This window comes from Phoxinus phoxinus, assembly GCF_949152265.1.
Source record: "Phoxinus phoxinus genome assembly, chromosome: 15".
In the NCBI taxonomy this organism is placed as follows: Eukaryota; Metazoa; Chordata; class Actinopteri; order Cypriniformes; family Leuciscidae; genus Phoxinus; species Phoxinus phoxinus.
The window spans coordinates 18,951,271-18,966,744 of NC_136890.1; the positions used below are offsets into that span (position 1 = coordinate 18,951,271).

Consider the following 15,474-nt stretch of genomic DNA (forward strand, 5'->3'; position numbering starts at 1 on the left):
AATACATTTTAATTACTAATAAATATTTGAAATAATATCCCTGCACTAGCATATATATGACCTCTAGATATACGCTATCTAGAAGTTAACAGACACAAAATTCTAATAAAAAATGTATGAGGTCTTTAAAAAATTTGCCCTTTTACAAAAAAAAAACGATTCAAACCTGCTGCCTTTCCCTTCAGGGCACTTACAGAGAAACCGCGGCTTCATAACAGCAAACATTCTTATTTGTTCTTTATTCCCTCTCCTCCCAAAATGGAGTGATACATGGAGGGAAAGGTGAGTGAGAACGAAGAGAAGGAGATAAGTGGTGTTTGTGCTGAACAAGTTGTGCTCGACTGACAGGCCAGGGCAAAACGCAAGCAACAAATTCACCTGCTCCGCTCTGTGTTTTTGTCTTTGAATTGCACTATCACTGACCAGCGCAGTCAAGGGAGTTCAGCTGGCTTTGGTCCATGTTCAATATCAGGGGCTAAACACAAACACTTGGCCCTGTTAACAGCACGAGTCCAGATCAACCGGATTCTCCATGACAACTGGGTGATCTGGTAACTGCAACAAGCTTTCATTTAAGACCCCAGTATGACACTGAGTGCGAATCTATGTCTTTCAGTGCACCTGGTTGCGGTAGCACTTCAAACTCATTTTTCTGTTCTTTGGGGATAATGCGGGTGGGGATTTGCGGTTCTCTCCTCAGGTCTGTCTGTCATGTAGTCTCCTCGCTTGCCTCTCGGGCCCTATGCGCTGAATCGAGTGTGGACTGCTGGAGCTGTTGCTATGGCAACCAGCTGCGGCAGAAATGATCACGTTATTAGATGTCTCTGTCTGCGGGGAGACAAACTACTTGATAAGAGCTGGGAAAACACGATGAGAAAAGAAACAAAAAGACAAAAGGCAAGCAGTTCTTTTGCCTGGGAAATACAGATGGAATTTCCTCTCAGGTTATCAATATGACCCAGATATCTGAAGGATGTTAGACATCTCAAAAGATTGTGAAAGACACTTATATCAGTGTAATAGCCACTCTATTAGCCATAGATTCCAATCTCTCTATGTAGACCTGCACACCCCATACTGTATATTCAAAAGAAATGTTAAGTTGTAGCAATCCAAATGATCAAACAGGAAGAGAGAACAGAGGGAACCCAAGCACTACATACTCAAACACAACATTAACACTAGACAAGGAACTGAGGAAAATGAAGGGCTTAAGTACACAAGGGAAGCTAATCAACAGAACAGGTTACAGGTGTGAACTAATTAGAAACCAACCATTGGCAGGAAAATGAGAACAAAGGAAACTAGAACTAAACCAAACCGAAACACAATATTGTATTCGACTTAAGCCTATAGAATAAAGTTCAACATAAGCCTATACTGTTTTATTACCAATATAGTGGGGGTCTTCATTTCTTATCAGGTTTATTTTGATAAACATAACACAATATAACATGTGACTACATGAAAAGAGCTTTTACTGTTATAAAAATACAGATTTGTGAGCATTAGCGGAATTGAAGGTGTCAGAATAATCGTGGCCAATCGTGGAACAGCTGTGTCGTCATCAGAGCTCGTGCTCTTGAGAAGCTGCACCGTCTGAGTCAGCCGTAAGGTCTCGAATCGCTCTCGCGGTATTTTGATGCCATATGTCACAGTGACATAATTAATAATAAAAGACAAAATTTCGAACAGGCATGCATTGCTTCAAGTCAGACACCAATTGGTATGCGCAGAGCAGCATGAAGTTGAACAAGAATAATGAAACCAAAATACGTGTGACAATGAGGTAGAAATCTGCAGTGTTAGCACTGTATTTATTTACCAAGCTCAGCGCTTTCAATGGCAGAAGTGTAGTGCAGCTCTGTTCTAACAATTTCTATCAGCTGGACAATGAGTCCAAAATGTCATGTGTTCCCAGCACAATTTGCTAAGGGACTGACTTTGTGTAAACAGGCGACATGTGGCCATAACCAGTCTGACATGGGTATCTTGCCCTGAGGAGTATAAGCAAGATCGCATCTGTCCTGGAAATTGACTGGCACTGTGGGCTGCAAAATGTCAGGTATAAGCGGCGATCGCTCTAGAGTGTGCCATTTTAATAGGGTAATTGGTCTTTACTCTTGGTTCTCACTCCTCTAATAACCCCGCTGATGAAAACAACAAGATACCACTACATTTTTACAGTTTATGAAGGAAATTCGAGTGGTTGTTGCACAAAATGTTCCCTAAAATGCACAAAATGCACTGCCATGACGCTAGGGTGCAAGGCACCGATGCCATGCCATTGTTATGTGGTTGCTAAGATATTCTGAGGCCAGTTGCATAAACATAGCCGCTAAGTTAAGACTTAAGAACTAGTATGACCAACTACAGTTGCATTTCTACCAATTTGACCAGTCTTAAAAAAAAATTATCTCTCTCTCTCTCTCTCTCTCTCTCGTTCTTAGAAATGGCTCGGGTTTGTCATTCATTCAAGTCTACGGGAATTTTTTCCATCCATTTTATAGATTAAAATTGTTCAAATCCCTGAACCCACGTATGAGCAATAGTTATAGGGATTCTTACATTAGAATTAGGATGATCAAATGACTAACGAACGAACGAACGAACTAACTAACTAACTAACTAACTAACTAACTAACTAACTAACTAACTAACTAACTAACTAACTAACTAACTAACTAACTAACTAACTAACTAACTAACTAACTAACTAACTAACTAACTAACTAACTAACTAACTAACTAACTAACTAACTAACTAACTAACTAACTAACTAACTAACTAACTAACTAACTAACTAACTACGGTAACTTAAAATCAGAACACCAGTGATGTACTGGCATAAAGTTGGCTTGACGTTGGATGTTCAATATTCACAAATGTAGGGACCGTCTCTATAGTTACATATTTGGTCTTCATATTTGGAGTCATATTTGGTATACAAGTATCATTTAAAGCTCAATAGCAATTGAAGAGAATGATTTACAGTCAAAAAACAACTGTAAAGTGTTCATGGAGGTGCCAGGTATGATGCACACCTTTTAGATTTTTGATATTTAATAAAACAAACTGTCAAGTCATGTGTAATAATGCCTATTTATTTCACAACCGAATGGGCTCACGCAATATACAATCAATAGCATTTTGCAGATATCAAACGTCAAGCCAACTTAATGCTAGTATTGAATGGTGCACAAAGACACACACGTGCAACTGCATCACAGGTATACACATTTCTATAACATGCCATCTGTTTAACCATCTGAAGATACAATCACATACAACCTGAAAGAGAGCACTTTTCTGACTCACAATGCTAAGCCTTCAATCAAAACATCTAAAATACCTCTCTCTGTTGCTCTTTATTTCACACTCTTTGCCTCTCTTTCTCTCATATGCCTCAAGTGTGAACTAGCACACCAATCAATAATGTGTAATTTAGATCTCAACCTAAGAAATAATGATTTTTGAAATTGCCAATATGCTAGATTATAAACCACATGTACTCAATAAGCAATAACCCCCCTGATATTTTTGGATTGGTAGCAGTCAGACTATATCAATCTACATTTACACATCTGAGAATACTTACACAAACAGCAGCGACTGGTGCTTTTCAAGAAAATCCAAATGTAATTAATCAAACATTCCTGAAAAACGCTGCTTTTCAAAATACCTGTAAATAAATGACTTAAAAATAATTAATTAAGGTCAGAAATGTTTCTACAATATTTACAAATTAAATATGCAAGAAAAAATGTGTTAATAACATCTCTGCCTCGAAGCACTCTGTGTCCGGCATTTCAAATGCTGTCAGTCATTTAAAAGCTTGCCCAAAAATACACTGTTTGAAGAGAAATACAAATTAGGGCTACACAATATTGGAAAAATTACATTGTGATATTTTTGCTTTCCACAATATATTGCGGAATGTTCACTAGATTACTTGAACTGCTCTATTTAAAAATAATTAGTTGTTCTAGAATGATTTAGGTTATTTTGTAGGGGAGTGCATCTAAAAATAATTTGTAAAAATCAGCAAAACATTTTTTTTTCTCAATATTATTATTATTATTTTGAGTTTGAACCATCTATTTACAGCGAAAGTATTTGGGTAAACTTTAAAAATGTGGGTATCTATATACCTTTTCCATGAACCAAACCAACAAGATTGTATTGTGGTGTTTTTTATTATATATATTTTTTTTCCAGCTAATAAATATATGTTCTGGAAGTTTTAAAGTGAAGCACAGCACTCGTACACAGTTTTTAAAAGGTCTCAGAGCATAGATGAACTGAACTGCTATAAGATGCTGAACACCGTATCATGAGCACTAAGCTATATTGCGATATTGATTTTATTTTGATATTTCATGCAGCCCTAATACAAATTGTAGTTAATCCAATACAACTAACACTCCTTCTGCTCTCATAGACTTCCATTGAAACACAGCATCCTGGCTGAACCCAAAATGCTGTGTTTGCCTTTTGGTCAGTTAACTAACTTGGTCAATTAATTTTGTACTATTAATAAAATCTATGGTTCAGGTATCTGCTATAGACTCAAACTGCAGCACAGATTCAATGAGGGTCTATGGGGCCAACGTCTACAGAATGCTACAAATGTCTCCATGTGGATTAAAGCAGATTGCATTAATTGTGTAATTTTTACTTACTAAAATATTTAAATGGGTTACACGTTTTTTTTTGGTCCACTTTAGAATAATTATAAATAACTTTGCAACTACATGTTAGCTAACTCTCACTAGAGTAGACTGTTACCTGTAGGTTACGGTTGGTAGAATAAGTTGACATGTACTTGCAAAATATACAGAATATTTGTATAAATATAATTGTTTGTTGTATTTGTAATTGTATTTGTAAAACACATTGTCACAGTATTTATTACATTTCAGGTGAATCGGTGCTTCCTGTGCACTCTCCAGACAAAAACTAATGCATTTAGTCCAAATGCATGGAAACACCAGATGGAAGATGGTTATCTGTGGCTCGGAAAGGTAAGAGCTCTTTAAAATACACATGCACTTTCACTATGCATCTTCTTTTTGATACCGTATCATTTTAGAGTTAAGTCAAGTTTTCCACTCATTCTCTTCTTTTCTTCTTTTAAGACTCCTGGTGATGAGTAAACGCAGATCATGTATCGACTTTTGCATCAACAATGGGGCCATCACTCCATGCTATCATATTTTTCCCAGTCTGTCACTATAGTGGTATCTCAGTATAGCAATTTCACTCAGAGTGAGCGATTTAACATTTCTATTCTCTATTCAGCTCCCCGTATTAAAGCAATGGAGCAGAAAAACACGTTCCTGCCATTAAGAATCGTATGTTGATACGTTTGATCTCCATTGGTGCTGTATCTACTGCGTAGAAGTACTTCCTCTTAGGTGAGGCAAAAGAGTTTGTCTTTTCACTTAAAGAATTGAGACTGGCTAAATCTGAAAGCCTTTTATAAAACGCTCTCATATAATGCTGTGCAATATCCTCGCCATTGTTTCAGGAACCACAGGAAAACTTTTTAAATGGATGTATTAAAATTAAAGTTGATGGCTGTCTAAGACCACAACAATAGCCCGTTTCCGTTAATAAGGACCGCCCACCTCCAGTGGATTTTTAGGGAACACACTGCAAAGCACACGGACAAAACGTTTTATAATAATACTATTTCAATCATAAAAAATCTCAGAATAGTTTTAGCATGTTATGGATTATGGCAACGTTAACGTATTTGATATCTGCTTTGCTGCTGCTGCAATTTGTACTGTCATTTTTACTCAGACTTACAACTTGTACTGTTACTGAGGGTGGCATTCATGTATAACAGTGATTTCATGCACCTACTTTCTATGTTTTAAACTGACTGTGTTACAACTCAGGCTGTTTAACAACCATTCCCGCTCTCCTCTCTCTGAGAAATTGATTTTAAATCACAAACTCAGACTTTAAATGCCAAATTTAAATTGAATTTTCCTTTTAAAAAATCACTTCTCGTATAACAGCAGGGCCCCAGAGACGAATGGCTACATATGGATAATAAGAATCTCATCATACAGTACCTCTGAGAGAAGACGTCCCTGTAGGGACTGCCGTGCTGCATCGCGATGCCGTAGCCCCTGTCAGCCACATTGTTGCTCACGGTGTAGAGCGAGCAGTCCTCATCATTAATGGCCACATACTCCAGGACAGCTGCATCCCACACAAATGCAAAACGCCCGTACTTCACCTAAGAGGGTGAGAAAAAAGACATACATGTGTACACAAAAGAACAGGAGAGTTAATAGAGACGCAATGGAAATCACGTTCAAAGAAAAAGAGAGAGGCACATGAGGACGAATTCAAAACCAAATCAGGTGGGAACCAACTACTGTATACATAAATAACGCAACCAGGTGCTGAACATTTATCAAGAGTGGCTGGTCCACATAAAGCACCATTGGTGAAAAACAATCAAGCCTTAATTAAATCCCAGCAGGACCTTGCTACTCTTTTACCATTAATTGTTTATTAAGTACGGCTGAGAAGCGACGCACAAGGAGGTTTTACATCTTCAAACTTAGTTTGCAGGGTTGCTGTTTCTAAATTTTACTTCTACCAAAACAATTTCAGCAGAAAAAAAAACCCTTGCTATAATATAGAGTTCTAAATACTCACAATCTTTGCTCTTTGAGTGAAAATAAACTTTTCAAAAGCGCTAGACTTTAATCTTCAGCTCTACGAATGAATTCGATTCTAAAAAGGCCTATTTTTATTCAACAGCTACATACAAAAGGGGTATTCATTTCCGACACTGAAGATGCTATCCTTGAACAAGTCAAGAGAAAGATGGCCTCTATCCTCTGAGAGAACATTTCAAGGTTACGAAAGTCTTGCATCAAAAAAAAAATCAATGTCCTTTTAATGAAAACCAGAGAGCTTTCTTTTTCAGTTCCAGCCTATCTGCAGTTCAACATATATTTATTTAAAATATATAAGGATATATTTTGAAGCGACCTCATGCTAAGATACCGTTAACTGTTGATTTAAATATGTACACACATTTGCGTGGGTTTTTTGGTAGTAGACAAGGCTGACTTTTTAGGCAGAAACATTTTAATAGCCTTCTCATGCATTTTTCAGGCATTTCAAAACAGTCTGCAACAGGACAGAGCTAGATCAGAGAGACTGCCTTCAGAGAAAATCACTATCAAATGAGTAAACATCTTATTTACTCCAAACGGCTTACCAGACATGGTAAGTGTAACTACAGGTCAGTCTGCTAAGCACTAAAATGGTCTGCAAGTGGCTCCTGGCTTCAGAAAACACTGAGCATTTTCTCACATCAAGAGCTTATTTAGATAAGAGCAGGAGTCATTTCACTGCAACGAATGCAGACGCAACTTCACTACATACTGATATGATAACTCTCCCCGTAACTGACCGATAACCCTCCCCCTCATTCAGCATCCCTTCAAAAGTGTTCAATATGCTCGGGTGCTTGTTTCAAAATATATTGCATAGAGCTTTAGAAATGGGCCTATTTCAGTTTTGCAATAATGTCAATAAACTCCTAATCGCTGCTTATTAATAGCTAGTAAGGTAGATGTCAAGTTTAGGTATTGTACCACTTATTATAACATATAGCTGGATGGCGCGATGGACCAATCAGAATAAAGTATTCCACAGAGATGTATAATAACCACAGGATCTATGCAGTGCTGCCAGATTGGGCAGTTTTGAATTTGGTTGTGCGGGTTTGGGTGGGTGAAAAAATTTGGACAGGTTTGGTATGGGGTCAGTTTGCCGGTTTGCAAAAATCTAAATTTTATAGACTAATTGGTTAACGAAAAAAATATACGAAATATGAAATCGAATATAGGATTACTACTCCAGTCCATCATCATGTTCATACTGGCCTGACAAAATCTCTTATTTTAATGATATGATATGGTATACCCATGTTGTATACCATAAATAAATTAAATATCTTTGAATTTTCCTCTTACTTAAAATGAATGCTTAGTTTGCTGTGAATGCTGTGGTTCATTATAATTTTTTCATGAAAACACAACAACAACAAAAAAACAAAAACAATTTCACTTATATTAAATGAATACATTTTATTAACTACTTTTATTAACAAAAGCTCTCTTGCTTTTGTGGGGGCGGTGGGCAAGTAATGTATATCAGCTGTTGGCCAATATTAGAGATACTGTATTTTTTATTTATTGTTATCAGTTGATATTGTTTAATTGTGCAGCTCATTCCCCCAATGTTTACATGTAGATTACCTTTCCCGTCATCTAAAGTTAATGTTTAAAAACACTAATAATTTGACCTAAATTCACTTGTAGCATTTAAAATAATGTATTATTTTATTTAATAACATATATCATCATATTCAATAAAAAAATCGGTTAAATATCGTATTGACATTTGTTGATTGATAATAATAATTCAAATTTGTGTACTCTGCATCTCTGTAAGAGCATGTATTCATCTTGTATGTATTTACACACAGACACACGCAAGCACACACCTCTCACCACAACATAAGTACATTAAATTGAGAAACTGAATAGAGATTGTTTTGTAATACCGGAGGCCTTTTCTATTGATTTTAATTCAATTGAACTCAGGCAGCAGAGAAAAAAATGGCCCGTGGTACAATTGCAGGTGATAAAATTGCCACAGCTGCATTGTAATGGGCATGTGACAGAGACAGGGCCTGCATACAGCGAAGAAATATACCACTGGCTGAAAGTGGCAAAAAAGGTGAGAAAAAGAGAAACTTCTTGACCCGGAGGACATTACTGACAGAAAAGTGAAGCATGTCCTACAGCCCTCCAGCAATAGCAAACACAGTGGCTGTGATTTTAATTGTGCCAAGGTAATTATTTGAAGCCATTTTCCCTAAAGCAAACAATGCTCAGTGCATCCTAATCAGTACATTGTTTTTAAAGGAGGCATCAAGCACATGCCCTCATTAGATTTATATTCACCCATACATATTCAACGTTTCCTCCTAACAACAGGGCACTGTTAAAATAAAGGCACACATTGGATGCGACTGTTTTAGAAATGTACTGCTCGCAACACTCTCATGGTTTCAATGGCTTGGGAAAATGACAACACACTATAAAAACAGCAGGATTCAACTGATATTTGCTGAGAAGTAAGCCCTGTATGAAACAAATCAAAGCTTTTATGAAATCAATAACTACCAAAAGGACACAGCTGCATAATTTTCACGAGGTGCAGAGGTTGTTTTTACTTTCTTTTTTAAAAAACCCAATTCATTCAAAGTTACCCAAGTGAATTATGCACACACTTATACTGCCACACCTATTGCGGACACATATTTAATTTGGAAAGAACAGCACAGATACATTTTATATAATCTAATATAAATTATATAAATCTTCCCCAGAACAGCAGTAAATGAAAGTGCTTAAAAGGATATATACATAATGCTCCAACATTATCCAAGGCATATTGTTCCAAAAAGCAGCATAGTTTGACTTCTTTCGCCCACATTTGTTTAAGGTGTAAGCACAGTAGGCGTAATTTCAGATATTTTCCAAATTAGTTTGCCTGCTGGTCTTCATATGCTGGGTTTTCAGACATAGTGTGAATTTTGAGATATGATACAAATAAAAATAAATGCTGGAGAGAAACCACAAGATGTGATTACATTTTCCAAAATGTGCATAAAAACAGCTTTTATTCAGTAAGACGATGAGCATAAAATATGAGCCAATTGATTTACATGCACATAACAAAAAAGTAATGTGATTGAATACATATTACGCTGACTTGTTACTCAAACATTAGACATCTTCTGGCGATAGCTGGCAGACACAAAGTTCGGCAGATAAATCTCAAGTAACTAAAAGAGCCAAAATGGATGCTTTTTCATTTTGTGCAAATTTCCCTGAAAGTGATGATTGTGTTTTCTTGAACATATGGGATGGAAATGCTGCGTTTCACAAATTGACCAAATTCATACCCATGACACAAAAACAGTCACAAGTTGGGTATATTTGTGGCATACACAAAATTATTGATCTTTCTTTTACGCCAAAAATCATTAGGATATTAAGTAAAGATCATGTTCCATAAAGATAATTTGTACATTTCCTACAGTAAATATATAAAACATTTATTTTTGTAAGTGAATGCAGCACAATCGCGAACATAAATGGACAACTTTAAAGGCGATTTTCTCAATGTTTCGATTTTTTGGCACCCTCAGATTCCAGATTTTCAAATAGTTGTATCTCAACCAAATATTGTCCTATCCTAACAAACCACATCAATGCAAAGCTTATTTATTCAGCTTTAATATGATGTATAAATCTCTCAAAAAAAAAAAAAAAAGTTTTGTGGTCCATGGTCACAAATAGTTTGTGATATTCATAATTAAATTCACAACTTGGATGGATACATGGCCAAAGACAGTCGTTGAAGGGTGGGGTGTAGTGCTAACAGTTCATTCGAATGGTTTAGAGTTGAAGGGCAAATTTGATTTTTTTGCTCTAGATGAAAACTAGTCACATTTCTATTCGGAACCTTAAGTCAACCTTAAGGAAAAATCTCTCTTTATCGAGTTTTAACTCCAAAAGGTCAAAAGAAAAAGATTTTTCAGAAACCATGCCGCAGAGAACCCGAGGAAGTGTGGAGAGAGACCTGCTTCATTTGATGATGGAGGATATTCCTGCTGAGTGATCATCTCCCACGACGACATTACTTAGAGCCAATCAGCTTTGTCCTCGGCTTTCCTGCTGAGACTTCTTCAAACGGCCTGGGCTCAATGTCCCAGAGGCCACTATGCCAGCCGCAAGATTTTGTACATGGAACAGCCTGACCTCCATTAAGGTCGGCTTCATTCTGTTTCGAGAATTGGTCCCCAGCGTCAAAGTGGGCTCTCTTTCATTTCTATCCAAAGCACTTTTTCATTAGATCCATTTGTGTTTAAAAAAATCCATATTCTTTTAGATTATAATTTAACCCATTATTACCATATTTACCGCAATGGGCTCCATTTCCAAGTAAATCTAAACTAAAACACATATACTGAATGTTTGTATAATTGGTACTTGTCTCGACTGAAAAAATAAATTTTTAAATAGTTTTTTTCAATTCAAACTTTATCTAAGCTTAACTCCCTATCACAAGCAAAAGCCAAGAGAAAAAAGAGAAAATTATACTTTAAATTATACTTTGTCTTCATTCAGAAATGCAAAGTGGTTAGCAGTAATTTTAGGGTTTGGTTTGAACTCCCTATCACAAGCAAAAGTCAAGAGAAAAAAGAGAAAATTATACTTTGCCTCATTCAGAAATGCAAAGTGGTTAGCAGTAATTTTAGGGATTTCTTTAATGTGCTGCTTAAAAGGAGAGTTTATAGTCATCATTTAAAGAAGATTTGATAAAGAATAGAATCAGATAAAGAAGATTTAATTTTATATATAATATATACATTTTTCAATTGTAGTCTTTTAAAAGGGCATCTGAAATAATAAACTAAGGTCAAGTGTTGTCAAAAATAAAAAAAAATTCCGATACATATCGATACTGAAATATCTTAAACGCTTCCAATATTAATTTTCCACAAAATAGATTCACGGTCCAAGCTGCGCTTTGACACACAAACCCGTCTCCACTCACTCGCTAGTTTCATTTGCTCCGGATGTATATTGTTGATATTATAGGGCTTGAATTTCGGCGTGAGTTTGTTTTCTCTGCTTATTGCGCTTAAAGTCAAATACACATAAAATAATGTCAAAATTCCGGTCTTAGAGAGTATTCACGTAAACACAGTTATGTTTTGAATTAACGTAAACAGTTGAGAAAGAAAACACAAGAGTAACAGTGCGTCAGGTCTTAAAGTGACAGGAGCCTAATATACCTGCTGCCAAAAATTATTAAATTAAGTTTTATATTTTTCCCTATGGTATCGGTCAAAATTGTGACCAGTGAAAATGTCAGTGGCTAGTAACTTTGGAACACCACTAGCCACAGTGGCTGGGGAGCAAAAAAGTGAATGTCAAGCCCTTTATATATTATATATATAATGTATGTTTATATCTTGCTAAATATCTATTGGGAACTATCACATTATTAAATATTATACCTTTCTTAGGAAATCACTTTCAGTATGTATAGATGGAGGAATGAATAAAAAAATTATTTACATGCATGCATCTTTTGATGTTGCTAAATATCACATGGAACTATCCCTTTAAGACAATATTAATGTTTTTCAGCAGAGAGGCATTGAAATAAATTTTATATAAAAAAGAGGATATCATTAATTAGCTGTTTTGAAGAGGGACAGCCGAGCAACGGTCTTTACAAGCTCTCACGCAGGGTACACTGAAATCACACACCCAGGTGGCCTGTGCTCGAATCTGCACTCGATGGAGACAACATGGAGAGACGGCAATATGTGACAACTTCCTCTCCCAGGTTTTTTCTCCTCTCTAATTGGCTTTGAGCTGTCATTAGTACTCTCTATCCAACAGAAAATGAAGGAAAAGCAATTAATAGTCCATCACAGACCATATGCAAAAGGACGTACCTCTTTCCCAAAGACAGGATCTATAAGGGAGTGAGGAATAATTAGGCACAGATGTTTGAGAAACAGTCCAGGACAGCTCACTGAGCTAGAACTGAAATACTGTTGCTAATGGGATATGGCATGAAGCTTTATTTTTTTCACTCCAATTTTTCAATCTGTTGTTTTGCAATATTCCAAATATAACTCCTTACAGACTGTTCAATGTGAAGAATAATGGAGGAAAATGATCAATATATTCAGAAACTATGGCTTTAAAAGACAGTTTACAGTTTATTAATTTGCAAACCAAAACAAGCTTATACGATCACCTGTATTACATACATACCACTTATTATTTCTTAAAAGGGATAGTTCACCCAAAAATTAAACTTCTAGCATAATTTACTCAACCCTCATGTTGTCCCACTCCCAAACCTGCATTCATTTCTTTTCTTCTGTGGAACATAAAAGAAGATATTTGGAAGAGCTTTTTTGTCCACACATTGACAAAACAATATTGGACCCCATTGACTTTCACTGTATGGACGAAAAACGTCTATTTTTACTGTTTCTACTGTGTTCTCCAGAAGAAAGAAACAACATGAGGGTAAGTAAATGATGTCAGTTTTCATTTTGGGTGAACTATCCCTTAAAAAACTAGGACAAAATGGAAAATTCTACACATAAGTACCATATAAATATAATATTTTATCCTAATTCGGTTTCTAACATAAAATAATAAAAAATATAAATAAAAAATATATTACGGCAGTTGTAACATTTGCAGTCATATACTAGTCAATTTTCCATAAGGCTCCAACATGAAAATGGCAAACAGCAGAGCGTTCAGCGGGGAGGGAACATTTGAGGGAGAATATGACATGTAGGCTATTTATTGCTGAAACAGATGAATTATGCCTCTGACATTTAGTGGGAAAAGTGAAACACAAAAATAAGTGTAAGTCTCATTTCCCGTTTCCATTTCTTCAAAGAAAAGCATCAACTTATATAGAAAATCTACTTTGGAATAATAATAATAATAATACAAAAGATGCATGAATGCCTATATTTAACAAAGGCTGGTAGGAGCGTTCCTTGACAGGAGTCACCCACGCTAATTCCGACTAGTATACTATAGTGTGCCAATTCTCATTAATGTCTCCTAACTCTTTATCCTTAACACTGCTTTCTCTCCGATTGTCTTTCTTGACTGTTTTGACTAATTGATCAGTTTTGACACTATAGTCGGCAATTTGTGTTGAGTAGTCGTGGATCAAATGTCTACATTCTCGCTTGTTTGATACATGGTGACAGCAAGAAATACAGTACATTCTCTTTTCACAAAAGTAGTGAACAGGTAAACTGTAATGGACAATTATATGTGGATATATGTATATGTCTACAAAAAGTGAAAATAAAGGGAACCAGGAACACATTATAAATTAACTAAAGACATCTGAGACGTTTTAAGTCTTGAATAAGGGAAAATTCTTCAAATTACTCTAAAATTACTCAAACGTTGCTCAATGGCTGACAGAAAGAATAAGTGAAAGGGAGTCAGGGACATGACGGTTTTTCACTGTTCACGATGACAATATAAGTCATTAAAATCTGACAATACACACTTTCATCTCCCATCCATTGTTTCAGTTCTCTTTACTCACACATGTGTCAAAATAGGTTTGACAAGAAAGTCGTTGACACAAAGCAAGGAAAAATTAGCCAAAATGGTAAGTTAATATCGAGTAACTTACATTTGAGATAAAAATATTGTTACTTGCTCTGCCAACAAAACTAATTCCAAACAAAGACAGTTAAATCAACAAAAGCCCGTCTCCGAGCAGCACGTTTGGCTCCTGAATTAATCAGTGTTTTTGAACAAATCGTTTGAGTGGATGATTCAATAAATGTCACGATCCACACTCAAAGAAACAGGGGTAGATCCAAGTGCAGTGTTTCATGGGTAATCCGTAATCGTAAACCAGTCCAGGCAGGGGTCAAAACCATAAAAGCAATCAACACAGGAACCAACACAGGAACCAACACAGGAACCAACACAGGAACCAACACAGGAACCAACACAGGAACCAACACAGGAACCAACACAGGAACCAACACAGGAACCAACACAGGAACCAACACAGGAACCAACACAGGAACCAACACAGGAACCAACACAGGAACCAACACAGGAACCAACACAGGAACCAACACAGGAACCAACACAGGAACCAACACAGGAACCAACCAGACAACAGGACTCGGAAGTGGCGTGATACATAACTAGGACTCCGTGACAAACACTGAAACTAACAGGGTATATATACACAAGTGCTAAACGAGGTGACGAGAAACAGCTGAACACAATGAACACAATGAATCAACATCCTGTGACAGACAGGATCATGGGAAACGTAGTGAGAATGCCTAGACACCGTGAAAACTGAGGACCTCTAGTGTTTAACCCAGGGAAACACAAACCAGACACTGTGACAATGAATCACTCATAAAGAACATCACTTGTTTAATTCATGAATGAATATTTTTAATGTATTTGAATGAATGAATGAATGAGTCAATAACTCCCTCATAAAGACTTTCACGTGTTGCCATCTACTCAGTAACAATATAACGTGTGGAAAGAATCGCTAAAAATATCCTCACCACTAATGGGCTACACAGTGATAGTTTGTGAAAGTCCCATTGCTTTTGAATTTTCAGCATTGTTTGAACACTGCTTGACCAAACAGATTCAAGGACTACAGCAAGCTTCCACCTCTCTAAGTGCTATGAATGTTTGCACATACAAAACTAAAATACAATGGTTAATTTAACATTGAATTTGAGGCTACGTATAAGCTGAATTGTTCTTTTGATCATTTACTCAAACACATCACTGTTAGACATA

The 15,474-nt window shown here is 36.3% G+C and overlaps 1 protein-coding gene across 5 annotated transcripts in view; it reads right to left on the bottom strand.

Moving 5' to 3' along the window:
* The window catches only part of grid2 (glutamate receptor, ionotropic, delta 2), a 394,784-nt gene that overhangs the window by 14,087 nt on the left and 365,223 nt on the right, over positions 1 to 15,474 (bottom strand). For all 5 annotated transcript variants that reach the window (XM_079637090.1, XM_079637092.1, XM_079637091.1 and 2 more), the window contains exon 14: positions 6,088 to 6,254. In XM_079637090.1, the coding sequence (XP_079493216.1) occupies positions 6,088 to 6,254 (167 nt within the window). The remainder of the gene's footprint in view (positions 1 to 6,087; positions 6,255 to 15,474) is intronic.